Below are 27,914 nucleotides of genomic sequence, written 5' to 3' on the forward strand. Positions count from 1 at the left end.
CTCTTATTGTATTTTATTTCCCAATTACTTTCAAACCATTAATTTTTGGCTTTCTGCATCAAAAGAAATAAAATAAAAACTACTAAAATTTCAATAACGCAAACCATTTTTTCAATTCTTAATCCATGCAATTAACTCAATTGACTTAAGGAAATTCTTAATTAAAACAGTGCTTTTTGCATGCAAGCAGTTTTCTTTCTCTTTTAGTTCTTGGAATTTACATAGCTTATTTGATTTTTCCTAAAAGCTAAAGCTTTTTTCTTTCTTGCATTTCATTACGATTTGTCTGTTATGCACTTCAAAAAGAAAGAGCAATTTAAAAAGATAAACGAAACATGCGAATTTGTAACGAACAAAATAAAAAACAAGTTTTGTTTTAAATTTAAAACTTTGGTTGAAAAAGTTTACTTCTTTCATCTTACAAACTTATTAGATGAAAGGGAAGTATTATAACTAGAAAATTCTTCTGTCAAAGTTTTAAATTTTGTGAGAACATAAATATCGAGTTAAGTAACGAAAGCTTCATACTCAATCGCGATGTTTTTTCAAGTCTCAATCTGATATGGCAGTAGTCAAGTATTGAGTTGCTCTGTCCCGCCCCTTTTCTTCTGCACAGTTACTTTACAAATATTTTAGGGGAAAATTATCTTTTTTGACAAATAAGGATCAGAAAGATATCATTCATGGTTATCACAAGATATGTGACTCACATGAATGAAAGTAAAAGTGTTTACAGTTTCTGAAGGTACAAGGCCTGAAGCACTCGAAGGCAGAAGACTGATTCGGCTATTCGCCTGCTAACCTTAGTTAAGCATAATAGAGTAATGCAACGGCACGAGGTATTCTTTCAATGGATGCCATCTCACATAGATATATATGGCAATGAAATTGCAGATACTTTGGCTAAAGAAGGAGCCTCTGAAGTGCCAGTGACAAGTAATACTTTGACCTTCACAGAGATCTATTCCAAAATAAAACTAAAATCAGCACCTGTGGAAGACCCCTCCGACTTACTCCTGATATGCTAGGCAGGCTACGGGTGGTGCTTTTAACATCAAGGTGGATAAATCTACCCTGTCTGTTATTAGGAAACTTGCAAGTAGTCCTATCAAGAGCCTTTCTTTTGATAAGGGCAAAAATTACATCTGATGTGTCTCAAATGCAATTTACAACTGTCCTGTCCAGAACATCAGTTGAACTGTGCGGGCCTTATCAGGGAGGACATTTATCCTAGTCCTCTTTTGGTGTTTGACTTTTTGAAGGTTTTTGTACTCGTGGACCTGGTCTAGCCTAGCGGCTAGATCATGAAGAATAAGACAACAACAAGATATGTTTCGGTGAAATACTTTTTAAATAATTTCCAACGATTAGGAATAAAAAGTGATACTGTTTTAGTTAGCCTTATTATCGCCAGGCAAGTTGCTCCAAAGCTGCCAATTTGGAGTGAAAAGAAGTGACTTTAACTCCGCTTTTTACACATCAAACTGCAATCTCCCGGTTTCTTCATTTTAAAATAAGTAAAATTTAAATCTCCGCGACTCTAAATCCAGCACCGCGAGCGTTGGTAAAGTAGAAAACTGGAAAGAAATATGGTCGACTCCGACTAAAATTTTAAGAATAGAATACTACTTTTTTGCACCAAAACCAGTTAAAACTCATCATCTGGAAACACTTGGTTTGCAAAACAAGAAAAATTCCCCCTCATTACCACTTTAGGGATTTCTTTGATATTAATTCCTTCTTGTTTTAACGATTAAGATCTAGGACTTTCCGCACACCCATCCAAATTTTATTTCAGTTCAAAAAAATTCGTCTTTGCAGCAGGCAAATCATAAAATGTTTATTTTACTTTTTTTTTGGGGGGGGGGGATTTATGTTTTAAAAATACAATTGTTTTCAGCACGGTAAAGTATGTAGAAAGATACAAGTGAACTCAAAAAAAAAAAAAGCTTGTAAGAAGTAAAACTTGTTCAAGCAACAAAATGTCTTTTGAGTGACTATGATTAGGATCTATGTACTATAATTAAGAACTATATATTTGGGTCTGTTCTTCTTTATACAACTTTATATGTCGAACACATAAGTTCACCAAAAAAATAAAACATAACTAGAAATACTTCATCCATCAAAGAAGGATAAAAGTCGGCAATCATGTTAATAGAAGTCGATTTTTTCCCGTCAAACATATAGCGAAAAAAATGCAGTTGTAGTATTTTCTTCTTGAATAAAAAACAAGTTTTTTTCTCGGTAATGCTTTAGGAAATGAAAGTAAATGCAGGATATCCATTATTTATAGACCTGTGGATTCGTCCAATATCTTTTAGCTTATTTATAAAACGTGAAATTAGACAAAAGTATTTCTCGTCAGTTAAGATCCAGATGGTGTTATAATTTGATTTTATTGATTACGTTTTGCCTTTAAAATGTTCACATAATACAGTAGAACCTCTCAATAAGGGACACTAAGGGGACCAGATATTTTGTCCCTTAAATAGAGGTGTCCCTTATTCGGAGGTGGATGAATTGATGCATGCCGTGTACTTAGTAGTATAATATCACAATAAACATTAACTATTAAAACTTAAGAAAAAATACTGAAAATGTCTCATTATGTTAAATAAAATTCATATTTATTCAAATTTCTAAGTTTATATTATTTTATTAATTAAAATTTAATAAAAAAAATTTGTAGTGGCGAAGTTTTGTATCACACAGAAATAATTTTGAAGGAATTCATTACATGTATTTGCTTTATGTTATGTAATTTACAATGTAATACTATGTGAATTACAATTTATGTTCAAATTTTTTAAGTTTTATAAGCAAAGCTAATTAGTTGCTGTGCATTCTTCGTCGGCCCTAAACCTACTTGAATAAATTGTTGAGAGGGCAAATTATGCATGTTACTTTCAGCAAGTTTTTTTTTTTTACAATACATTACTTATTTCCTTCACGTATGTTTGAGTCAAACTTACCTCAATTAATTTTTAGAGGAAAAGTGAAACTTAAATTCCAGTAAATTCACTATTTCTTATGTGCTTATACATTATTTTTTGCTTTTTTTTTTTTCGTTTTGTGACTGTCCCTTAAATAGAGTGTCCTTTATTTAGAGGCAAATACATGGAAGTCCCTATTCAAAGGGACTGGGACCAGAAAAAATGTCCCTTAAATAGAGGTGTCCCTTATTCGGAGGTGTCCCTTAATGGAGGTTCTACTGTATGAAGTTTATGTTGATACTTTCTTTAAAGAAAGAAAAAACTTAATGGTTATGTAGTTTAAGTGAAAAATGTTTTACGTAAGTAGTAACCTAGTTTTTACATAGTAAAATCTAGGTTAATCCATGCAACTGAAGTTTCAAAAAAGAAAACTACGGAAATGTATTTGTTATTAAGAGAAGTGAAATGCAACAACCGGAAGCAGTTATACTCATTTAGAAAAGTAAAAGAAAATGTGTTGAAGAAAGCACAAGGTTTGCATGCAAAAGACAAGGTTTTGAATCATATTTTTTGAAATATAAATTTGAAGTGAAATGCACTAACCAGAAGAAATTATACTCATTTAGCTAAGAACAAGAAAATGTATTGAAGAAAGCACAAGGACTGCATGCAAAAGACAAGTTTTGAAACATAGTTTTGAAGTGAAATGCACTAACCGGAAGAAATTACTCATTTAGCTAAGAAGAAGAAAATGTATTGAAGAAAGCGCAAGGATTGCAGTCAAAAGACAAGGATTTGAAACTTAGTTCTTGATTAGTTATTATTTTCATTTACTTGTTTCAAAACATCATTATTTTCCCTAACTTCTATGCTCCGTTGTTGATAATCTCGTGCTTCTTTAAGTTATAATTTTGTATAAAGTTTAAGCTCCCATTTCAGGTTTTTTTTTTTTTTTTTTGGAGTCATTGCAATCCTTACACGCATTTAAACTATCATATTTGGATTGGTTACACAGTTCAGAAAGAATGTTTGACTCCCAAAAACCTAGCACTTATTGTGCAACCAATTTATCTGTTAATGTGTAAATAGGTAGATGTGTGTGTGGGAGAGGGAAGGAAGGGGGACATGAATCTCTACCCTTCCCACAAAAAAACTCCCCCTCAACGTTTCTATTTTTTTCTCTTGACATGAATTATCCGTATGAAAACTCTCTCCGAACAATCCAATTTAAATATTAAAATATTTACAACAGCTAAATTTGCTTAGTGCGATACCGTTTAATATTAAATCATGGCTAAATCGAGCATTTTGTACGTCAAGTTTGGTTTGTTATCTAATTACATTAAAAATGTCACGCATAATACGCACATTAAATTGAAAGTATTGGTTTAGCCGAACAAAAATTTCTGACCTATTTACTTAAAATGTTCGTGGTTGAATTCCGTAATTATCTTTTTTTAAAAGTTACTCTTCATTTTGTTTGGTAGTAGTGGTTTTATTGTGTATCGAGAAGAAAATATTAAATATTTTGCATGGAAAATAATGCCCATACATTTGAATACATGTGGACATTTCAATTCACTTGGAGATAAAGCCATCAATCCTCCATTGTGAATTACATCCTATTCCCCGATTGTCGATTAGCACTTTTTTTCAATATTTTCCAAACTCCTTCTTTTATAAGAAATAAGTGATTTATTTAATCTCTATATATTGATAGTTAGATGATTATGTATTAGTAGTATTTTTTTTTTTTTAAATATAACTAAGCATCCCTTCTTTTTTTAACAATATCACTCATTCACGGTTGTTACGAATAACGGCTAATACAAACGAATTCGTGGATTTTTGACAGTTCGTATTAACCGAATTCAAGTGTATATTGTTTACTGCTTTACTAGTTAAAATTGAACAATAATTCAGTTGAAAACAAACTAATTTTTTAAAGAACGCTAAATATAGTGATTAGTGAATCAAATAATCAAATGCAAACATAATATTAATATAGGGGCCTATAAACTCAAAAAGTTGAGCATGAACTCTTAATCACACCTATTTATGTTCAGCTGCTTTTCAATGAGCAGCATTGCCTTCTGGAAAATAGTATCCAGAATCCAATTTGAGAAATCAGCGTGACATTTCGATAGCAACTGATAAAACTATGTTCGAGGCAAGTTATCTATTATAAGAGCTGATGAATGGATGTCATGTTGATTAGTCAAGTTATCACTCTCTTATCTCGTTAATTCCAAATGGGGAAATCGATTCTCTTAACTGAGGTCCCAATTCCGCTGTCAGTTAGACATACTACGCGCATGTCTAGATTGCAAATTAAATGCAATCCACAACCTCGTGATTGAAACTGTTTTCTGTGGATGTACATGTAGTTTAATAAATTAGCACCGTGAATATTGTTTTCAATTGCTTTTATAGTGCAGCCCCACTAATAAAGGATACTTAAGCGCACATTCATTTTTTTTTTATTCATAACTAGTGGTAACAGCACGACTTTGCCCGTAATAGAAAATTAAAAGGTTTTTTGGTTCGCCTGTACATTTACAAATAATGTATGGTGAATTTTCTCGCCAATTGACTTGTGCCCATGTTACGGTTCCACGTTATGATAATTTCGTAATTTACTCGTCCATCTGATGATAATTTTGTTCTTAAAATTGGAATAGAAAAAGAACCACATCGAATTTTCGAAAAATCGCTTCAAGGTGCACACTCTCATCCTACAAACTAACTTTGTGCCAAATTTCATGAAAATCAGTCGAACGGTCTAGGCGCTAAGCGCGTCACAGATATCCTAACAGACAGAGATCGGGAAAAAGAGACTTTCAGATTTATTATTAGTAAAGAAGATAAAGATGTCGTGCAATTTGGTATATGATAAAGAAAAAAACTCGTTTTAATCTTTGTTATATACATTAATATATTTATTAGCAATATAAAAGTTTAACAGGAAGGGACGAACATTTGACTAAAAATCCCTAAACACCCTGGGACTTCATCAGGGGATTCCTCACCAAGGGTAGGGAAAATATTGAATATTGTTTGTAAGATAATGTACAATATGTTGATAAAATTATAAAATGTTCCATAAATATGTACTAAGTTCTGGTCTTTATTAAGTTATCCTAACTGCTCCATACTTGCCATTTGATAGTGAAATTATAAAATGTTCCAGAAGCATGTATGACCTATTCTTTGAATAAAATTTTGAACATTTTAACCTTTCAGTGGGCGAGTATGTAAGGGATAAAATAAGAGGTAATATTATATATATTTTCGTTTTATATTATATTTCGTTTTATAACTTTGCGTCAAATTGCGTTAGGAACGTCTGAATTAAGCTACTTTGCCCCTCCCCTAAACCTACTTTTAGTCACCACTGGAAATTTTCTAGCGTATAAACATCAGTTTGCAATTCTGTTCTGTGTGTCTTTTAAATGCTCGCGAATGTTTCAGTAAGCATTTGCAGCAATTGATTTTCTATTTATTTTATTAACTTTAGGATTAAACATCGTTTGTTTGTTTTTTTGGAATGGCGCACAGAAATGATTAAGTATTTTATCAATTGTTACCTTTATTAGTTTATTATTCTTAAGAACGGTCCAATTTTCCATTTATTTAACTATTTTAGGCTCAAATATTACATTTTAATTAAGGAACGGTCCCTTGAAATACGTTGAAAAGGCGTTCCACTTTCTCTAAAACGTATAAAATATAGGACAATTGTAAAAATAACTTACTTAAACATCTCACACGTACATTTATCTCACCGATACACTGCATCGATTCAAACATTAAAGTAAACTTAACAACGAAACTACCTCAAATCTTAATCCATAATGAAAAGCAATCGAAACTCACGAGGTTCGGCTGCAGGATATGCTGTATCTAAAAGATGAGCACGATCTTCCATGTTGGTATAGAGTCCGCGCCCGCTGAAAGAATAAATGAAAACCAATAGCCTCGTTGAGGTGGCTATTGGCAACTTCAAAACCAGGACTGCGCAGTCGGAAGGAAAATGTCCAACTCCTGAAGTTTTAAATCATTCGACTTCGAATCCGACTTTTATACCGAAAAACTATTTCGAGTTACGCTCTGACGGTATGACTCGGACTGTTAGAGTTGCGGGTTTGAAGGGAAAATGACCGACTCCAACTCTTGGAATTTTCGGCCTTTGACTCCTGACTCAGACTCTTTGATTTCGACCCCGCATTTCCCTGTACTACATGTTGGTCACTGGTAAGTGGACTGTATTTATTTCAATGAAAAATAGCTGAGGCTGACACGATCTTAATTTTACTTGGTTTATTGGTTTTGTTTTACTTGGTTATATATCATGCCGCCGCTGTCCTATAATTTTTCCTCGCACGTCTCAGAGACCGCATTATTAAACTGCAATCCCAGAGGCGTTGCCACATGAAAAGTACAAATATAGAAATTTACACATGTACAATAAAATTCATTACATAGAATTAAAAAGAAGCTGCAAGCAATTCGCAACTCCAACGAACTATAGGGGGCACTGCAGTCACAGTCTAATGGCCGACTTAAACACTAAAACAAACGCATGTGGTAACGAAGAAAATGCTAAAAGTGTTGTGATTTTTGTTCGTATGTATGATTTTTTCGCTTTATTCATTTGAAAAGATTTTTCAAAGTCTTTTGGTTATTCTGACCCATATAGAAAGAGATTAGAAACCAAAAAGTATTACGAAAATAAACAATTAATGCAGAACACACAGTAAGTTGTTCTGAAGCAGCCATTTTCACGATGTTGAATTCGGAATTCATAAATTTTTGGTTCGCTTCGAACGGCATTTTCATTTTGTACCGTTTTTTCTATACATTAGTACATATTAAGTTCAGTTTCGTGACATTTCCGGCATTTGTTGACATTTTTGTCACATAGTGCACATACGTGGCAGACTGTCAAGAGTAACGTTTAACACTAGATAATTTATTTCTATGACTATATGATTGGATATCCAAAGAAATCATGCATTTAATTCATTCGTCATGGAAATGATTTACCTGATATGCGAAATCTTGTCAAGATACATTATTCTTTCACACAATTTTAAAACCATGACCCTATAAACAGATTTTTGGCGAACTTTTATTTTTTATTGTTCAAATTCTTAACATTCTTTCTGGATTTTTCAATCTGTTCTGCGATAAATATTTTCAAGAAAATTTATTTGCACACTGTTTATTTCAGTAGGATACTGTAGTAACAAAGGTTATTTAAATCATTTATGTGGAATTAGGTTAAGGAAATGTGTCCAGTCAATGTTGTTAAGTTCGTTTTTTTTTCTCCATCGAATTGAAAAACTGATATTTATTCAAATTCACTCAAAACAAAATAAATAAAATGTGTACTCACAGTTTATATATGGTGGTAGTTTTCTTTTCAGTTGATTGACCATTACTTCTTTTTACTTATCGAATTCTGTAATCTTACTACCATTTTATTCCACTCATGATAAAAATAAAAAATGGTTTAACTAAAAACGCGAAATCTCGCCAAGTCTACTTTGCTCGCACAATACTAAGACTATAACCCTAAACAAATTTGGCGAAACCTTTCAGCTGAGAATAAAAGGAATAAAGTAAATTCTTTCTCGGTTAAACATTTTTCATTTTGTTCTACGATAATAAATTCAAGAAAATATTTTGCATACTGTCCATTCCAACTAAATACTGCTGTAAAATATGATTAGTTAAATTAATTTAAGATTAAAAAAAACTCATATTCTTACAAATTCATACAAAACAATAAAAAATTTTACCTGGTATAACGTTATCCAATTTTGTTAATCCAGAGTTTTCTTGTTTATGCTTCCACCATTTAATACTTTTTTGAAAGAAATAAGGAAAACTAACATTATTCTGAGAAGCTCGAGAATACTACTAAGGGACGAATTAATTTCTGTAGCTGAAAGCAAACTAAGACACATCGATTGCGTTAATAAATACTCAGAACAAACTGCCTGTGTTTACGTCAACAGACACCGTGGAGCGCAACGTGGCAATGTTTTAGTTGCATTCGCAGTTTTATAAATCACCGCAAGGTAGCGTATTTGAGCGCTGGAGTTCCGAATTATTTAAGGTGGCAAAAACTAATAACGTGTATAAATATTTTCTGAAAGTGAATTAGTTTGAAGGTGCCTGCGTTTGATGCAGTTGAGAGTTTAAAAATAAACTATGAGTAGCATTTTAACTGCAGAAAGAGATAGACTTTGCCTAATGATAATAATAATTAAAAACTTTCATGTATGAGTTTCTTGATAACGTCGAAGCAAATAAAGCTTCTTCTTCAAAAAGTCATGTCCAGGGAAATTTCCGCATAATTTTTTTGCAAGTATGTTTTTAACAAAATGAAGTTTAAATTATTTTTTTTCAGTTCAGGGAAACTCATCATGAGCTTTAAAAGCTGAAATACAAACGATATGATCACAAATGTGTCAGGAGTTTGACCTACAGCATATGGTAAGCCATTGTTTGGCATTTTAAATCCGTCTAACAATGCTAATAATAAAAAAAGTTTCTCAGTTTTCTTTTTTCTTTATAAAAATATTATCGGTACCCGCACTGCTTTGCCCGTGGTAGAAAATTGAAAGGTCATCGGGTTAGTCTGCGTATTTACAAATAGTGGACGATACACAAATAGTGGACGATTACAAATAGTGGACAAATAACAAAATTTGCTATGTTCATTTGCTCGTCCATGTTGTGGTAATTTCCTCGTCCACTTTTTGGTGATTTGCTCGTTCACGTTATGTTAATATGCTCGTCCACGTTATGCTAATATGCTGGTCCACGTTATGGTAATTTGCTCGGTAAAATGTTCTTAAAAGTGGAATAGAAAAAGAACGAAATCGAATTTTCGAAAAATCACTCCCAGGCGCGCATCCCCATGCTACAAACTAACTTTGTGCCAAATTTCACGAAAATCGGCCGAATGATCTAGGCGCTATACGCCAGGCCCGTGTCCAGGATTCCATAAAGGGAGGGGTTTTTACAGGCCTGTCATTTCAAAAATTTTTTTTTTTGGGGGGGGGTGCAAAACATTTGTTTATTGGTCACAATGAGGGACTTAGCGGTTCAGAGGGCAGAGGGGATGGTTCAAATCCGCAGAAGATTAGATTTTAAGTTATATTCTACCTATTCTATTAATATGTTTTATACACAGCAGAACCTCCTTTATCCAGCCCCTGTTTATCCGGATCAAATTTGTAGAAAAAAATATATTTACGTAAATAATCATTTAAAATTATGATTTCAAGAAGGGAAGTTTAAAAACGCCAAATACTCGGTTTCATTTCGATCAAGCATACTATTCCTGCAACGGACATACAATAAAGTATAGTACTAATTTAGCAAACAATATGATATACTCGACGTTAAATCCCGGTTATCATAAATTTGTCATTTCAACTGCGCTTGCGCGTGGACTTCGCTGATCTCGAAACTCTTGTTCAAACTAATGAAAAACGTTTAAATTTGTTAATATGAGATGAGAACAGATAAAAATTAGAAATTACAAAGCTTTCTTTGATTTAGTTTTTACGCCTCGGTAAAGATTGAGTTTTGCGTCCTAATTATTAATGGATACGGAGTTTGATTTTTCTATCAAACAAAGGTCTTTTTCAGCGCCAAATTTTTAACCTCAGAAGAGTGTACTCGATCTGTAGCATCACTTCCAATACAAAGCCGAACCCTCAACCTAAATACAAATGTATAATATTAAGCTGTTTACGCCTAACGTAAAATATCCGCAAAAGACGGATATTTGTAATATTCAGATCATTTTTGAATTACATAACGTGTTTTACGTTTACGTTAAATAAATATTTCCAAACCAATAAATATTGAAGTGTCATTTTTCTCTTTTCTTTATAAAGATTATCAGTTATTCATATCCATAATTTCATATAATCAGGCCCGTGTCCAGATTTTCATAAAGGGAGGAGTTTTGAAAATTATAAATCTTTATCTGAGGGGGGAAGGGTTCAATCCCTCACAAACTTGCAGTATATTGCAATTAGTATTAAAAGCTGTCCACAGAATCTTTTATATTGCAGCATGTATTACATTTTGAAATAATGTTTAATGAACTAAATAAGAGCTTACTGCAGATGCTAGTTAATTACCAAACACAATCATTAATGCATAAGTAATATTAATGCAGTTAAGTAAGATTTTTAATTGACAAATCATTGAGATATTATTCCACCATAGTTTTTCCAAAATATCATTCTAGTTTGTAAAAAAAGGGGGGGGGGGCTTTCTTTTTTAACGCACTGCACACAAACTTTCACATTAAAATTAATAAAAGTCAAATATACATTCTCTTGGCTTATTATTTCTCCCCAATGGGAGGGGTTTAACCCCTAAAACCCTCCCCTTGGACACGGCTCTGCTATACGCGTCACAGACATCTAGACAGATATCTGGACAGAGACCCAGACTTTCAGCTTCGTTATTAGTCAAGATTGTATCGGATTCGTTTTATCTATAATGATAGTATTGAAGGGAAATATCAGCAATTAATTCATCTACCATTGTTATGTTTTTTTTTAATTTTAATTTATGCTACTCATCTATTATATTTTTAACTGAAAATGTTTATTTTAAGTTACGGGCAGTTCTCAAAAGGTGGGAACAAAAAAGTTAACTTTGAGCAATTTCAAAAATTTTCGAATTTGACATCAATTTTGATTTTATTCTATAGTATACATACCTAGAACACAATATATGAACATGAAAAGACAGCAGGTATTTGTAAAAATTGTTAATTAGCAAATTAAATCAGCAATCTGTAGGTAACAGATTTTGGACATTGTTTTCCTGTAGGTAACGGATTTTGGACATCATCATAACGTAAGTTTCACCATTTTTGACAATTGTTAATCTGATTTTTAACTTTTCCAATGAAAATTTTATTTACTACTTTTTAAATTTTGCAATTTAATAATAAAGAGGATATTAATGAAATACTTGAATGGCTATACATGCTGCTCCTTACATTTAATAAAGTTTTGGAATGATTTTGAAGAGATTGATGCAAGGTTAAAAAAAAGCTTCAAATTAAAAATAATACAATTGTAAAAAGTGACATCAGTTTTAATAATGAATATTTTTTCTAATGTCATAAGAATTAAAATGATGTCTAAAAAAATTATTGAAGAAAGAAATTCGTATTTCTATTTGGAGATCGTTCAATTATGTTTCCAAAAGAAAGAAGAGAAAAAGAATTCTAAAATAATAAAAGCGGAAAAAAAAAAAAAAAAAATTGCTAGCGCAGTTGATAAAGTCGCCAAAACTGGTACAGCTGACGATAAACTACATTTGTCAGACTGGAATTCCCATCTGGTAACCTTTAGCGTATCGTATACTGTGTTGTCGCCAATGTCGCCAGCGGAAGTTTGCTTGGCGATGTTAGCGCAAAATGGCTTTCGTTCGATCATAGAAAGCCATGTTACTACTGTAATTTATGCATTGATCAATGTGTAACGTATTAATTATGCAAAATACCAATGGATTAAAGAAGATAACATTATAATAACCTTTTTTATTGAGGTTAGAAGACAGTGGATCATCAAAAATTATGAATAAACGGACAGAATTATCGGCATCAAGATCGTAACGTCATTTTGACATCTCACATGTATGTTTAAGAAAAATCATTTTTCTTCTAAGATACTGCATAAAAGCTTATGAAAACACTTTTAAACAATTAAAAATTGATTCTGAGGATCGATAAATACCTTTAAAACGAAAACATCATATACTTAGTTCTCAAATAATAGCATTTTAAAGATCGCAACTTTTGGACATACATCAAATTTCAAAGTTACGTTTTTTTAAAATCGTTTACAAAGTAAATAATCTATCTTTATTTTTGTTATCTGTGTAAAATTTTAACAAAAAGTTATTCAGTGTAAGATTCATACCTTTAATTTTTTTTTGAAACGTATGGAAATAATTTTAAAAAAAATTTTTTTAATGGTACATTTGCTCAGTTAACGTTTTGGTATGTCCAAAATTGTGCCTTTTAGCAAAGAAAATATTTTTTAAGGGCATTTGAAGAGCATTTTTTCCATAATTTATGTCAATTCTTGTCTCTATACAGTATTATAGTTTAACTCAAAAATTTTTAAGTTAATTAAAATGAAAGTTATTTGGTGTTGAAGCTTCAAAGTTGAGGTCTGTGTTTGTTCCCACCTTTTGAGAACTGCCCTTACATACATATTTTAACGTACAAATCATAATATGGTGTTAACACTTATGCGTGGAAACACGTTAGATAACACATAAAAATGAAGAAATATAAAGCAGCGTTCAAAGTTTAAAGAGATGCCGATTGCTCGATTTAGATGACAAACATAACGTAATTTAAAAAATCGTATTTCATAATAGTTGATTTCAACATTATTAAACCGTCTAATAATGTTATTAATTAAAATACTAAAACATATTTAAGATATAATAAGTAAAAGGTGTCGCTCCTTTTTTTCCTTTCGTGATATTAAGCGTAAAAAGCTTGCTCTGTAATAAGCTAGACACATTGAAGATAATTGCTACAGTTTTCCAGAAAAATATGGCAAGACACAACACAATTGTTGAAAAAGCTAATAAAATAAAAGTATGCGATAAGAGATACTGATTAAAATCTTACTACTCGTGAACTGGAAGTTGCTTTCGCAGTTTTCACTAGGGAGTTTCAACTCTACTTACGTAATTTATAAGATTAACGCTTCTGCAGTATTTTATAGTTTAGAGTGTAAAGAAGACATCGCTTAATATTCACGCTTATCATGATATGCAGTAAAAGAACAAGAGGAAAATTAAGGGGGGGGGGTGTTTATCACTGATTATATCAAACGATTTTCGTCCATGTTTAACTTTATATCCCTTGAGAATTTAATTTTAAGCTTTAATTTAAAACATGCACTCAAGTGTAAAATAAAATTTCCAGTACTCTTGTTCTAATAATGATTCTCGTTGCCATATAAAAAATAAAATACTGGTTATTTTGAGAATGCTGCAAGTCTAACGAAGTTTTGCTTTAACTTTATTCAACCGATTCTGTAGCAAGTAAAATAGCTTTGTTAACTGCTGATATCATCGTTTTTATTATTTTTACTTCCTTTTACAAAAAAGGAAGTATTGTATTCGCAAAAAAAAAAAAAAAATCACTCAAAAATCGATTTTAATTTCCATTTTACTCAGCCCAAATGAATGTTGAGCTTTTTTTTTTCGACTCGACCAATCGTGGATAAGTGCCTAAGAACGTATACACAGGCGGAATACCCATTTTGAAGATTACCGAGCTAATTACAACGAGTTTTCTCGTGACGTCTGTATGTACGTATGTATATGCGTGTGTATGTCGCATAACTCAAGAACGGTATGTCCTAGAAAGTTGAAATTTGGTACGTAGACTCCTAGGTCTAGTTGTACACCTTCCCTTTTGGTTGCATTCGGGTGGTTCTAAAGAGGTCTTTTTCCACTTTTTGGGGGAAAGTCATTGTTAATTTCGATGTAAACTCAAGTGGTGTTATAATTTTGCGGACACTAGGAAATATATCGCCAGTCTTTTGGTCGCCAAATTTTGTCGCCAACTTCGTGACTAATTTGGCGATTTTTTTAAAAATCTTATTTCAATTTGGCCACTGTTGGTGATACTTAGAGAGTAAACTATTGAATCACATTAAAATTACCAGTAATGGGGAAATTACATTAAATTTGAGTAAAAGAAAGTCATGTGATGCGCACATCAGATCGTTTCATACATAGTATGAGGTTTTGCTGCTTTTAATTTACGTTTAAAACACACTGTTTAGCAATAAAATGGACAAACAAAAAATGTGTTATCAGAATTAAAATTAATTCAACACTCTTCAAATCAATCTTAATGATAAGATAAGATAAGATAAAATTTATTAACAAATAAAATACACATACATAACAGTAAGCAAAATTAAAAAAGTAAAGTTAAAAACTTACAAATTATAAAACATAAATTACAAACTTCATAACAAAATATTAAGAAAATCTTGACTATAGTTCAACACGAGTTAGTATTAAATTCACACTAAAGAGCGCCAAAGGCACTGTCCGCAGTGTTTTTTAATTGGATTAGTATGGAGTACAAACACAAATATGCATTAACAGAAATATTTACAAATTAATTTTACACAAGTAGTAAAAATTTTACATAGAACAATTATTGGACTGTTTGACTCCAGAAAAAAAAAAAAAAACACAATAACTCGCATTGAAACATTCAATAGTATAAAAATTACAATACAAAATCCCCCCTTGTTGGCAAGTCAGTATATTTTATCAGCTAAAAGTTAATTGTTGATAGAATGTCATTATTTTGTATATATTCATTGACCCCTTGTTTATATTTTTTAAAGTTCTTCTCATTCCTAACATCTTCCGTTAGTTCATTAAACAGCCGCGGTGCTAAGTAAAAGAATTGCTTTTTAATAATCGTTTTATTTGGTTTTATAACTTTATATTGTTTACCTGAAATTTGAGTATTATATTGTTTTTCATTAATTTCAAACCAGTTATTGTTGTTATGCAAAAAATACAATATTCTCTGTGCATATATTTCTCTGATATTATAGATTTTCTCTGACTTTTGTAAAATAGTATCGTTTTTATTAAGTTCTTGTTTAGATACATAAATTATTTTCAAATTTTTTGCATAAGTTCTATTTAAATTGGTAAGATTTGTTTCATAATCACCTCCCCATGCACAAATACCATACGTAATTATTGAATTTATCCAAGCATAAAATAAACATCTAAGAAACTTTTTCCCAACTATATTTCTCAATAGATAGAGCCAATGTATTCTACCTCTTAATTTCTTCACAAGTTTATCAGTATGGCATTTCCATATTTTCACTAAAAGTTATACCTAAATAATTTATATTTTCGACTCTTACTATGGTAGGGCAGTTACAGTTATTTGTGCAGTCACATGTTTGTTCGTGATATTTTATGCCTAAATCAATTTTATTAATTCCATTCTTTTTTAAATCAAACTTTATGTATTTTGTTTTACTTATATTAAGAGATAACATATTGTCAGTTAACCATTTATTTATAGCAGTTAAATCAAGTTCCATTTGGTTTTTTATATCATTAATGCTCTTTGCAGAATATGTTAATGCTGTATCATCTGCATATAGAGTAATTGTACCGTATAATTTAATGTATGACATGTCATTAATATATATTAAAAAAAGTAATGGACCTAAAATTGATCCCTGAGGGACTCCCGTTTTTGTTGTTTTATATTTGCTTATACAGTTATTTAGTTTTGTTGCTTGTTTTCTGTCCGTGAGATAGGGTAATATCCATTTGTAAGGTATTCCTCTTATTCCAACATTGTATAACTTTTTTATCAAAATCTTTATGCTTACACTGTCAAATGCTTTACGTAAATCCAAGAATACTGCTGAAGTTTCATAGTTTTCGTTAATGTTCGCATAAATTTCACCTGCTAATTTTAATACAGCTTTTTCAGTATTTCTGTTTTGCCTAAATCCGTATTGTGCGTTATGGAAAAAATCATATTTTTCTAAGAAATTCATCAACTGAGAGCTATAACATTTTTCCAATAATTTTGAGAATATTGGTAGAACTGAGATAGGTCTGAAATTATTACAGTCATCTTTAGCACCTAATTTGTGTATCGGTGTAATTATTGCTTTTTTTAGGTCTTCTATAAATTCCCCTCTTTGTAGACTAATATTGATGATTTTTGTCACAATTTCTATATGATAATTAGCAATTATCTTAAGTGCATTACTTGTAATTCCGTCATGTCCCGGTGTTTTGTCATTTTGCATATTATCAATAATATTTTTAACCTTACTTATTTCCATTGGGTAAATATACATAGAATTTGTTTGGTGTGTTATGTTATTATCATAGTTTTATGCTTTATCGCCGTTTATTTCCACACAACAATTTATAAAAAAGTCATTAAATTTTTCAACTAGTTCATTGCTATTATCTACATCGATGGAATTCTTATTCTTAATCCCTGTAATATCTTTAATATTATTCCATTGTTTTCTTATATCTTTTCCAGCATGGACAAATTTTTTATGAAAAAAATCCTCTTTTTCTTTTTTAATCAACTTTTTAAATTGTTTATTGTATTCTTTATAATTATTTTTATATTCCTTATTATAAGGAAATTGTTTTGTTTTTTTATATAGTTTTTCTTTTTTATTGATCATATTTACTAACTCTTGTGTAATCCATTGTTTTTTTAATTTATTAGCTTTTTTTATCTTCTTGTTTTTTTCCATGAATTCCTTAATTTTACTGATAAAAGTGTTATAAATCTCATTTATCTCCATGTTTTCATCTATTAAGCTAGAGAAAGTAATTTCTTTAATATCCTGTTCAAAAGTTCTATAATCGATGAATGTTTTAATTATTTGCTCGCTACTCCGATTACGTTTCAAATGTTTTTCTAATAATTTTTCGTTATCAATTTTTACTAGTAATGCATAGTGATCGGTTATTGTTGTTTTATGTACTGCAGCTGTTACTGCTCTATCTATTCTGTAATTACATTTATAAAAGACATGATCAATACAGGATGAGCTTAGGTCATTACACCTAGTTGGTATATCAACATATTGCTTGAAACCCATAGTGTACATAGTATTAGTATAATCATTTGTTGTCGTGTTATTCTGTAAAGTATCAATGTTTATGTCACCAATATACAAAATGTTTTTACATACAATTCCTTTTACCTTTTGTTCAAGTTCTAATTTATAATCATTTATACTACATTTAATAGCCCTGTAAATAAAAACTATAAAAAAATCAAGTTCCTTATTATACAAGTATAATGCCTCAGCAGTATTCATTAAAATACTCTGATCAGAAAAGTAGTATTTCTCTTTAATATAAGCTATGACTCCCCCTGATCTATTTCTTTCTCTTGTATTATAAAGTTTGTTATACCCCTTAAGATTATAATTATCAATTTCACATTCCTTAATCCATATTTCACTTAATAACAAAATATCTATATCCATATTTTCAATTGTTATCAAGAGTTCATCTAAATTTTGCCTTATGCTCCTTATGTTCAGATGATAAATGTTTAATACCGCTGCATTGTCTTTTATAAGAAATGTCTCTGCTTCGTCCACGTTATTTAGTTCAGTGATTTTTTCAATTGAATCATAATCCATGAACACCCGTTCACCTCTCTTAATATCGTGGTCTTCCATCGCACAAAAACTGGTTTGAATTATTTCTCAATTTATCCAAGTCCTCTTTCCTCCTTACCTGTATTACTCTATCATTCTCACTTTTTCGAAGAAAGACCTTTCCTCCTTTCATCCAAACAAATTTATAATCATTTTCACTCTTGAATTTTCTGGCTATAAAATGTAATTCCTTAACCTTTCTTGTAACATGTTCATTGATAAAAATCTTTTGTTCTTCAAATTTATTGTTAATCATGGTCGTAGTTAAATTTTTATTATCTTTGGTAGCTCTGAGCAATGTATTACGTGTGAGAATATCCTTAAATCTCACTATAATAGGTTTTATTCTATTTTTACTTTGCGTTGGAACTCGGTGCATGTTAATTATTTCACCTTTTTCTTCTAGATGCAACTCAGTAGCCATCTTTCCAATTATATCATTCAGATTCTCATCTTTTTCCTCAGGATAGTTGTTAATTTCAATGTTGTTTTCTTTCGATCGAAGTTCGATTGCATCTAATTCCCGTTCGATGCTTTCTATCTTATCGTTCAATGTTCTATTTTCCAGCACCAATTTTCTATTTTCTTCTCTAACTTGTTTTATTTCATCGACTATACCGATAAGTTTACTGTTCATTTCTTCAGACGATTTATTGCAGAAATCCAGGGATTTTTTTAGTTCACCAATTTCTTCTTTAATAGGCTTCAGTTCTCGTAAAAATTGCCCTTCGAAACTACGGAAACAACTCTTGATTTCATCTCTAATCATTTCTATAGTTAAAGGAGTTTCAGCATTTGTGTCAGCACTAGCTGCCTTTACACTGTCGCTACAATCTTCACATTTCCATTTAGATTTTCGGTCCCTAGACATTTTTCTATAATTTTCTTCCCTAATATTTATACATTTCGGGTGAAATAAATTTTTGCATTTACTGCAACAAAACACCTCACTTTTATCACAAATCTCAGAAACACAAATTTCACACTTGTCAGACATCTTACGTATTTAATTTTTTAATGAATTCTTGTTAATCTCAACACTCAGAAGATGGCGCCACTCACTTTAAGAAGAACCGACACATAACGTTGAAAAAAAAATACAAGCGTTAGGCCTACGGATTTTTCTTTTCCTTCAAATTTAAGCTGATATACTCATTAGATACATGGATTGTTAGCTTCATGTTGTTAGCTAATGTAAGAAAATGTTTGCAAATTGATCATTTATAAGTGTAAAACCCCAAATGCATGGACTTTTTTGTACCTCTTTTCGGCTGACTTTAGTGTGGATTGAACATTGAGGCAGAAAAGTCTGGTATAATGTGCTGTATTACCTCGTATGAAATTACCGTAAACGCGTCACTAATTTAAACTCATAGGCTGTCCCACTTCCCGTTTCAAGCATTCCCACATATGCGAGATATGGGACACAACAGAGGGTCGCGAAGGACAGAATGTGAAATAGAGTACACCCAAGCCGTGTGTGACTGAGAATTGTTCTATTTTCAAAAGGCTCCACGAACCCCCCCCCCCCCACCCCCTACTAGTGCCAACACATATGACTAAAGCCTGACACAAACGAGCCGTTAGATTTAGTGGAAGTTTGGTCTGCTTTCACTAAGAAGATCTATATAAACATCAATAAAACGAGCAGACAAGGGTACAACATAAGTAAATGGTAGAGATGAAGTCAGTACTCTTCAACAGAGTGGAAACTTCATCCTATGGTCGAAAGACGAAAAAATTATACTAAAACTAAATGTAGGATTTCTGGTTCGAAAAAACTAACATTCAGGATTTCATTTACCTAAACGCACCACATGTGAAAAATGAATACAGATTTTTAGAACTTAGAACCTAAAACTAAGCACTGGGGTTTCGTCTCGGACATTAGATGCCAAGTCTATCAATAATGTCACTCAACCGTACCGTCAGTGAAAAAATCAAAAGTCTTACCAATGTTTCCGGGTGCAAATTTCAATCCATAATCATCAGTTCAATTTTCGTGCCAATCAATTAAATTAAAACAAAACCAAGCCATCAGAATCAAAAGAATTTGCAACACTATTACAGCATTCAACCATAAAATAAATCTACTCAAAAAAAAACTACTTCAAGACCATTTCCCAAATGATCTTGTAAATAATATTTTCTCTAGCATAGCCATTAATCAACACTTTGTTTCATTGTGACCGTCTGTTCACGTGTATGAATTTTCTGGAAGAAACCATGTGATTGGGCTTCAGTTGATGTTTTTTGAAATGTTTTTTGGTCGACCTGGAATGTTTTTGGATCTGTTTTATTGGATGATTCTTTTATTTATTTTTATTCATGTGATTGGTTTTATTTTAATTTTATTCTATCGCTTGACAGGAAAATTGAATTGATGATTATGGATTGGAATTTGCACCCGGACACATAGGTAAGACTTTTGATTTTTCGCTGGCGGTACGGTGGAGGGATATTATTGATAGTCTTGGGTTTTAATGTCCGAGACAAAACCCCAGTACTTAGTTTTAGATCTTAGTTCTAAGAATCTGCATTCATTTTTCACATGTGGTGTGTTTAGCCCAATGTATTCCTAAATGTTAGCTTTTTTGGAGCAGGATATCCTACATTTAGTTTTAGTATAAATTTTTGGTCTTTCGACCATAGGATGAACTTTCCACTGCTCAAGAGTAGTAGCTTTATCTCTACCATTTATCTATGTTGTAACCCTGTCTGCTTGTTGTTTTATTGATGTTTATGTTTGTTTGGCTTATTTGTTTAGCTGCTGTGCGGATCTTTGGGCTTGTGGTTAAGGATTTTCTAATTTTTTTCCTCTTTAATATGTCTTATATATATATATATATATATATATATATATATATATATATATATATATATATATATATATATATATATATATATATATATATATATATATATATATATATATATATATATATGAACAGGTAGTCACATTCTGTGTAAACATCAAGAAATATAGATACGAGAAAAAAATTATAAAATTTTCTTTAAAAAACTCCGTATAATTTTGTTTTTTTATTCAGTTTATGAAAATAATCGTCAGATATCGCTTATTATTAATAATTTATTTATTACTAAAAATTTTTATTTCTCGAAACAAATAACTTTTTTTTTCTTTTTTTTTAACTCCACAACTTTTTTTTTTCATTTGACGTAAAAATAGTGTATGAATAGCAGCAGCAAAAAATCTCCGTTGAAACATAACCTTAAATTATGATATATGTTGGTGTTGCGACAGTTGTAATCTCAGAAACACGACAGTTTTCCCATACACAATGCCAGTCTCTGAGGGACATATTCCTGAAAACGCTCTGCAAATACAAATATTTCACCACATCTCAGTCGGAAAAATATATTCGCGAACAAAACCCTCTAAAACCCAAAAAACCAATCTAAAATGTGAAAACTTGTCACATATATTTTGTAGGATACATATTTGACCATTCCGCAACAGATGGAAAATCGTAGAAAAAATATGACATAGAAACCAGAGTCTATTTACTATTTTTGTTCAAATAGGTATCAAATCTTTTATTTATTTATTTTTTTTTTTGCATTTTCAGGTTATAAAAATTATTCTCAAAGTAAATATAAATATTTCGTTAAAATATTTTTATTTTCATTTACCTTACACATATACATGTTTGAGCAAATATTAATAGGAAATAAATATTGATTATAGCTAATGTATGTTTTCCTATTTGAAGAATCGCAACATAATATCATCTGCAACCAGAACATGTGTTCTAAATTATGCGTAGAAACATGAGCAAAGGGAAGAAATATCAAGCCCATATTACATAAAATAATAGTTAAATATAAAGGTGTGTAATTACTTATTACACATATTTAAATACTTTCTAGTTTTGCTCAGACGCTGAAAGACCTGAAAGATTAACTCCTTCTTTTAGTTCTGCGTACCTTTCTGCCCTAAATTGAGGAGGATTTATTACGTTTATTCGTGAAGTTGCATTGCATTAGTGTAACATGCTGATGCAAGCTATGAGCAATTAATAATAATATCAAGTACTCACTGCAGGGTAAAACTTAGTATATTGATGATAGTCTTAATTAAAGGAATTTTACACATTTGTTTCTAAACTAAGACTTTCATAAAAACTTTAGTTAAATGATTGCGTCTAATAAATGTAAACTATTTAAAAGTGTAAAAAATATAGTGTCGTAAGCATATCATTTAAGAAACATAGGTGTTTACATACTTGTCCTTTTAAAAATTCCTCATTAATTTGACATGTTCTTTAGTTGTGTCAAGTTCACCTTCTTTAACCCAGTAACTGTACTCGCAAGGGTGTGCTCGTGCCATCTCTTTCTACTCCAAAAATGAAAAAAAAGTTCTTAGCTAATTAAAATGTTCCCACATAATTCTACCTAAACTCGATGCGTGTTCCATAACTCGCACAAATATTCGACTATAATTACTTCAACTGCCCGCTTAAACTCCCTCTTTCGAATTCAAAAAAAAAAAAAAAAAAAACCTCGTCAAATTTAAGGATTTTTTAAAATAATTCAAACTACCGTAGCTAATCGTTCAAAATTAAATAAGAAAACAGCAGTACGTTACCACCCCTAAGCCAGGGCTAAGGCAATATAGCAGACAGCCCGGTCAACACATTCTGAGACTGCAGTTTCGTTCTTATTAGATCCTATCGGTTCCTAACTGAGAAGTTGTGATAAGAACGCAACTGTAATCTCAAGATGAGATAACCGAGCTGTCTGGTACATTGTATGTAATAAGAAAAAAATTTGCAACTAAAAAATCCGAAGAATATTGCAATAAAAAAATAATAAATAAATAAAAATATCACTAAACTTTGGTTTTTACCGTCTAAAAATGGTTAAAAAAAAGAAATCAATAAAAATAAGGTATATTTCTCCAGCACTAAAAGCATACGATAATATTTTACTTGAGGGAATGAATCTCATTGGCAATGCAACGAAGAAACAGGATCGAAAGATCATCCTCATTTATCTAAAAAAACAAAGAATTTAATTGAAATACTTCGTACAATTAGAACAAAAGAAGTTACGTGCTTCCCCTGAATGCAATAGAGGAAAGCATATGTGATATACTTATATACATGTAAACTGAACCCCTCCTCCCCCTTGAAGAAGAAATATTTTCATCAAACTACTCATTCCAGTAAAAAAAAGTTAAAAACCTCACATGTCTCTGAAAAATCAGGTAAACCGCACGTATAGTCACTCACAGATGATATAACATTAAGGATTTTATTGGAGAATTTTTGATTTTAATGTATTTATTTGGCGTACAGAATTGCTTTAAAAAAATTTCTTTAACTATTTGGAGATTTTTTTTTTCATTCTAATATCTTATTTTGTATGTAAAAATGAAACTTAACATTTTAGATCTCAGTAATGTTGGTTTTGGCAGCATTCGATAAGAAAATAGGATCTTTCTTTTGATCAGTTGGGCCAAGTGTTACACGTTATGATGATTTTCCCGACTACCATTTTCGAAATGTAACTGAAATGCGTGACGTATTGTCGTGATTTTTAATCTTGAAGAATTGTATGGTATGAAAAACATTAGTTCTGACCGAGTACCATCTCTTCTGCGATTATGACAACGGATAGGGTAAACTATTACCATAACTGCAATGCGGTCGTATCGAGTTTTAAAAACTCTTAGCGAATCACCTAACCATTCTAAATGTTTCATTAAAATGTGAAAAATTCGAAAATTAACTAGAAAACAAAAAACTACCAAAAGTTTCATTAAAATTTTAAGTATCCCCCACGCCCCTGCTTCGCTCAAATATAAAAAAATATATATACTAAACTACATTAATAGCTACTAAAAAATCAAATATATCCATATTAAACGCTTATCTTTCCCAGCGACTACGTTACCGTATCCCAGCCAATTTGCACGCAAAGCGAATTCCAATTGGGAAATGATCCTACGTAGCTCTTGGGTTGGCGAGCGCCAACAAGCAGGGAGCTCTGCCCTTTGTTATGGTTATACAAAAATATTTTTTTAATCGACTTTAAGTACGGCACAAATCATTGCCTTCTTGAAGACTCTACCTCAGTATAATCTGTTTTACGTCATGGCTGGAACCAAAATATATTTTTTCTGATTACGATTGCACATTAATATGCTGATATTAATTGCTTTCCTGCCTCTTTGCTTTTGTCGCATGTCTTTTTATCCACAAGTTTACTAGTTTTGCGTTGAGAAAAGGGTTTTTTATAATCCCAAAACACATATATGTTGTAATCTACAATTTTGTGGTATTATACGTTGTTATTTGTAAATCTTACTTTTAAAGCACAAAGGTATTTTTTCCACTTTGTCTACCAATACGCATATTTTTCTAACTAAACTCGATCAATCTTTCTCAGACCTTTTCTAACAATCTCTAAGGTAGTAAATTGCTTAGACTCGTTCAGCGTTATTGTACCGCTAAATATTATGCATAGAATAAACTCATGCATAATTGTATTTATGCATAATATTTATCATGCATCGTTTCATTTAGTAATCCACTTACTAAAATAAGTAAGTGGATTAGTAAATGAAACGATGTTATCTAGTTCTGTACATTTTTTCTTTTGCAGCAATTTAATGCTAATGGTTAATATCTGGTGTGTTGGGAGGGGGAGCTTAAAGAGGCAATATAGAATCGATAAGGATAGCAAAAAGGAATGAAATGGTAGTTTAGGGGAGAAATGGTTACAGTGAGACTCGGAGAACAGTGAGGCAACAGCATTTTTTTTCTGTTTGGATAACTTCCGCCTGGTAAAACTATTGAAAAGTTATGTCGACGAACTGTGAACAATATTATAAAAAAAAAGTTTGTTTTCATATATCACGTAAAAAAAATGTCTCTCATCTTAGTTTGAACCCATGGAGGTAAAATATTTCCATTTTTAGTTGCACTGATTTTAGCTGCTAGATAAACTTTACAGACTGGTGTTAATAATCTGACGTAAGCCTGTTCCCTATAACGTTAACTTGTTAATTTTCATTGTGTGAGAATGGCAACTTTTGAGAATACTTTTTTAATAAGGGAACCATGAGACATGAACATTTAGACCCTATAAATTCGTTGCTCCCTGCCCCCGTATCACTTTTATATTGAACATGAAGAAAAAATACATTGAATTAAATTGAATTACAACTAGCCTGTTGATGTAAATTACAAAAAATAAATATGAAAGTCCTTCATGAACAAAATAAGGATGCTTGAAAGAAATTATGACTTTTATTGCTGTATAAAATTACATTTTTTTTTCCATTTCCCACTTATTCTTTTTACAGTATTTTATTATTATTATTAACTCATTGTGATATACTTAATGCAATAATAATTTTCCCCATTTCAAAATTTTAACATGCCAAAGAAAAAAGTAGTCAGTTAAGCTATTATGGATGTTTCCTTAAACAGGAATGAAATAAGCTGTTATACTAGTAATAGACAAAGGCTATAGTGAAAGCATTCCATCCTTATGTAATTCTACATCACAAGATGAGATTTAAGAATTTACTAGTTCAGAATCATCTAAATCATTCACCCTCAGTTCCAAACAAAAACGTGGTTGATGACACTACTGAGTGTCAAGACGACATGAAAGGTACGTCGACAAATGCAATAGCTCATACTAATTCCAAATGACAACAATCATTTATATTTTATCAGGTAAGCTCAGTTCTTTTAAAGTTCGCTTATTCAAAAAATATGTATCTCACTTTTAACACTTACCCAGGGAACAGTGAGAAAATAATTGTATTTCGCATTTATTATTTTTCTCGTTTGTGTAAATTCGTAGTGTATTCTTGATCCACTTCTGTGACACCTAATACAGTCTGAAATACTGTACCATTTGAAATAATTTAATTTCAGTGTTCTTTAAGAGTTTACAATACATCAAATAGGATCAAGCTACCAGAAAAAAAATGTATTGCTTATTTCATAACTAAAAATCATTCTAATCGGAGGAAAAAAGTTCCATAACTTTAGTTCAAAAATTTAAATAGTTATGATTGGCTCCTATGTGTTCTTATGCAAAAGAAAAACTTTAAGTTGTTTTTCCTCGATGATCGCTTATTTTGTGTTTTCATGTCATTAAAATCCATAAGGATTTTTTTCTATTAAAGATACAGATTAAAAGTAATACTTTTTGCAGTCAGGATAATATATTTAACAAAAATGTGCATTGGATAAGCACTTCATAAACTACTCAAATGTTTAGAGCATGTTATACCTTTGAAAACAACTTTTAAAAAAAAATAAAAAAAAAGATGTTTTGCATAATTACTCATAGAAAATTTTTCTAATAAATATATAAGCAAATGAATGCACAGATTTTTAGAGATGGTTAATGTGATCGTTTAGCAAAAACATTTTTTTTTAAATAAGTGGCAAAACAAAAAACAAAAAAAGCCTTAGGAATTTTAAAAAAATAAAATGTTCCTAATTTTCTTGAATTTTTTTTAAAAAAGTAGGCAATATTTTAAAATATTTAAACTTAATTATTGATTGCAAAATAAGTATGCATGTTGTGGTTTCAAAGAAAAACAAAATTTACTTGAATTTTATAAAAATGGTCTGAAGGTCCTGTGACCACTTAATACTACAAAACGTAATTGAACCTTCGTGTGTCACTGTACCCACTCTTCCCCTAATGCCAACCTAAGCTGTCTTTATGGGGAGTTTTATTATTTATTTAATCACGTGTTTATTTCCATGCGATATACGAGTAACTCGGTTTTACAGGAGCAATAACTATACTTTCATGCTAAAAAAATAATTAAACCACGTGTTTCCGGCATCGCGTGATGATGCATTTTTTTAAAAAAATAATAATATAAAAAAATCGAAGATATATATTATTTTAATAACTTTCCAGTGGGATTTCCGGAAATGACACTTGAGAAAAGTGATCTTTTACAAGAAAATTTTTAAAACTATTTACTTTTAACAACTAGAACAAGATAGTTACAGTTTTAAAATTGTTTATTTCTAACTTTGTTTTATATCTTGCTGCTATTTTTTTTGCGAACAAATACGCTTTGTTTTTCAGCTAAAAACAGTTCTGTATCTTTTAAAATACAAAATTAATAATTTGCAAGGTGATTTTTTTCCTCGGGCTTTTCGTATTATTCAAAAAAAAAAAAACAAAAAAAAAACATGATTTTAAAGGAATTTCCGTCGTGTTTTTACTTAAACTGAAATGCATTCTTTACTCGCTTTGTATCTAAGCAACATTGCTTTTAGACTGTGACATTAAATATTTCGAGTTCGATTGGATTTCCTCAAACTTTTGTTTTTGCTGAGTGATTGTACAAGATAAATGTTCGACCAAGGCAAGGTACAGCGTTATTGTTTACAAAGAGTTTATTTTAACTCTTAATAGTTTAAAAAAACTCTTTGTAATTATTTATTCTTTAGTAATAACTGTAATATTATATGTAGTAGTTTAAAATTAAAAGATTTTAAAAAATGCAAATTAAAGTTAAAAACCATAATCAAAATAAGAAATACAATTATTTGCAGTAGCTTTGGCTAAGGAATAATTTGATGAATGAATGCTGTGTTAAAAATTTTTTTATGTTTTTTTAACCATGTTTAATAGTTCAAAATTAACGTGAAAATCGTTTGTTTACTTTTCAGTAAAATTTGTT

At 30.8% G+C, this 27,914-nt stretch overlaps 1 protein-coding gene across 1 annotated transcript; it reads right to left on the bottom strand.

The window, feature by feature from the left end:
* Positions 1–18,218: 18,218 nt before the first annotated feature.
* LOC129220913 (major antigen-like) lies at positions 18,219–19,088 on the bottom strand. The gene has a single exon (XM_054855348.1). It carries the CDS (start codon positions 19,086–19,088, stop codon positions 18,219–18,221), a length of 870 nt encoding a protein of 289 aa, XP_054711323.1.
* Between the last annotated feature and the right edge of the window lie 8,826 nt (positions 19,089–27,914).

Source organism: Uloborus diversus, chromosome 4 (genome assembly GCF_026930045.1).
Source record: "Uloborus diversus isolate 005 chromosome 4, Udiv.v.3.1, whole genome shotgun sequence".
In the NCBI taxonomy this organism is placed as follows: Eukaryota; Metazoa; Arthropoda; class Arachnida; order Araneae; family Uloboridae; genus Uloborus; species Uloborus diversus.